Source organism: Daktulosphaira vitifoliae, unplaced genomic scaffold (genome assembly GCF_025091365.1).
Source record: "Daktulosphaira vitifoliae isolate Bord-2020 unplaced genomic scaffold, ASM2509136v1 Scaffold_4, whole genome shotgun sequence".
Lineage (NCBI taxonomy): Eukaryota > Metazoa > Arthropoda > Insecta > Hemiptera > Phylloxeridae > Daktulosphaira > Daktulosphaira vitifoliae.
The window spans coordinates 5,563,366-5,565,172 of NW_026099575.1; the positions used below are offsets into that span (position 1 = coordinate 5,563,366).

The 1,807-nt window shown below is 26.0% G+C and overlaps 1 protein-coding gene across 1 annotated transcript; it reads right to left on the reverse strand.

Annotated features, from left to right (window-relative positions):
• Positions 1 to 958: 958 nt before the first annotated feature.
• Positions 959 to 1,695, reverse strand: LOC126904170 (endocuticle structural glycoprotein ABD-5-like). Its single transcript, XM_050682928.1, has 3 exons — positions 1,555 to 1,695; positions 1,343 to 1,494; positions 959 to 1,280 (listed from the first exon to the last, which is right to left on the reverse strand). The coding sequence occupies exons 1-3, from the start codon at positions 1,561 to 1,563 to the stop codon at positions 1,085 to 1,087; spliced, it is 357 nt and encodes a 118-aa protein (XP_050538885.1). The 5' UTR covers positions 1,564 to 1,695; the 3' UTR covers positions 959 to 1,084.
• Between the last annotated feature and the right edge of the window lie 112 nt (positions 1,696 to 1,807).

A 1,807-nucleotide genomic window follows, 5' to 3' on the forward strand; every position in this document is an offset into this window, starting at 1 on the left:
ATAATGGCTACCAAATGCTATTTTTGTGTGAATATTCTCGATTTTATTTTTTACATTTTTAAGTTTATAATGCTATAACTTATTGAAAAGTATATGCATCAACACAATTTTTTTATGAGAAATAATATTTATATCCCTTTTTCATTCGACATACTTTATTTTAATCAGGATATAAATGAGGAAATAGGAGATCATGTAGTTTTTGGAATATTCCAACAATTTTTTAAAATTAAACACTATCTACATATCTGCCTCGAAGCGTTTTTTATGATAGTGATTTTAATCACTGTCATTCTTATACTTGATCCAATTATGCCACATCCCCACTGTGCTGGGTTTTTTAACATTGAAAATATTATACTCAGTTTATTTCATTGATTCCATTTTACTGTCTATGTTTTTACTTAATATAATGATGAATAGATTATTTATATTTATTAGAGATTATTTCTTGGGGTATTTTAAACAAAAATTTCAACTTAACTAAGTCAACGAAAATAGCTAAGTTCTAATTGTTTCTCGAGATACATCACTATTAAAGATCCTTGAAAAAATTTAAGAGTTTTGTGTGTGTAAAACTGTGATACATTATTGTGACAAATAATGCATGGTATTGAAATTATATATAATTACAAGTTAGGGCTAAAAGTAATGCCTCCTAACGTAAAACTTAAAAACTATTAAATATGAATAAATGAAATAAAAACATATTTAAAGAAAATTATATGATCTTTACCTACATATTCTTACTTTTCAACATTTTTATAAGTCTTTCGATATTAAAACTACATATTACTATGCTTATGTTCAATACTTTAAAAGTAAAAGTTAGATGACACTACTTTTCAGTATCTTCAAGTAGCATAATTGTGTATTTATTTTGGTTTTATTTATAAAATCATCAAATTATTATTATAATTACCAACGATTGGAAAGAGTTAAATAAATTAACAATAAGTTAAATAAATTTAGTTGTATAATTATTAATAATATGCAAACATTTTTTAAAAATAACTTCAATAATTACTAAGAAATAAATTTTGGTAAATAAAATGTTACGGCGTTTTCTAAGTAGTATCTACAATTATTTGATATCAGGCAATGGATATCCCCATACTTTGAATCCATCTTTACCTGCACTGTAGTTCATTTTAACTTCAATTCCTTCAGGCGATTTATATGAGTATGATCCTTTTTGTTCCATTACGTAGTCGTTTTCTTTGTCGTTTGCCGCTAGAGCGCCTTGTTGGGAATTAGTAATACCATCTTCGGATCTATATCTAAAATTAAACATACATTTTATATTCAAATAAATTATGTTTAAACCCGTATATAAACTTACAACAAAGAATATTGACCAGAATTGTCTGTTACGCGATCGTTTTGAAGAAATGCAACTGGGGGCTTAATTGATGACGGTGCGTATTGTTGGAAAGAGGCAGGTGAAGGAGCAGCTAAACAAAAATTGATGAAGACAACAAAAAAAGTAGCAGCCTGTAACAAATATTCGTCGTGTTTAATGTAATTAAATAATTACATAGTCTCATAACTTACTGCAAACATTGTACTTATAAAAATTTAATTAAACTCTTTTAAAAACTATTAAATTGAAGACAAAGACTGATGATTTTTGTTTATCCCCATAGCTTTTTATACCAAAAATGAAGATGTAATTTCAAAAAAACTGAACTATTGACATTTTTTCATCTAATAAGTATGGTAGGGCTTTTTAATATACTTAAAAAGTAATTAATGTTTGGTTGCTAAATAAAATACTTTCTATTACTCACAGCAATTAACTGTAAAT

What these genes read in the sequence shown, in the direction of transcription:
- LOC126904170 (XM_050682928.1), bottom strand. An exon ending in TCTGGTCAATATTCTTTGTT is followed by an intron (nt 1,281 to 1,342) that starts GTAAGTTTATAT and finishes GTTTAATTTTAG; the next exon opens with ATATAGATCCGAAGATGGTA.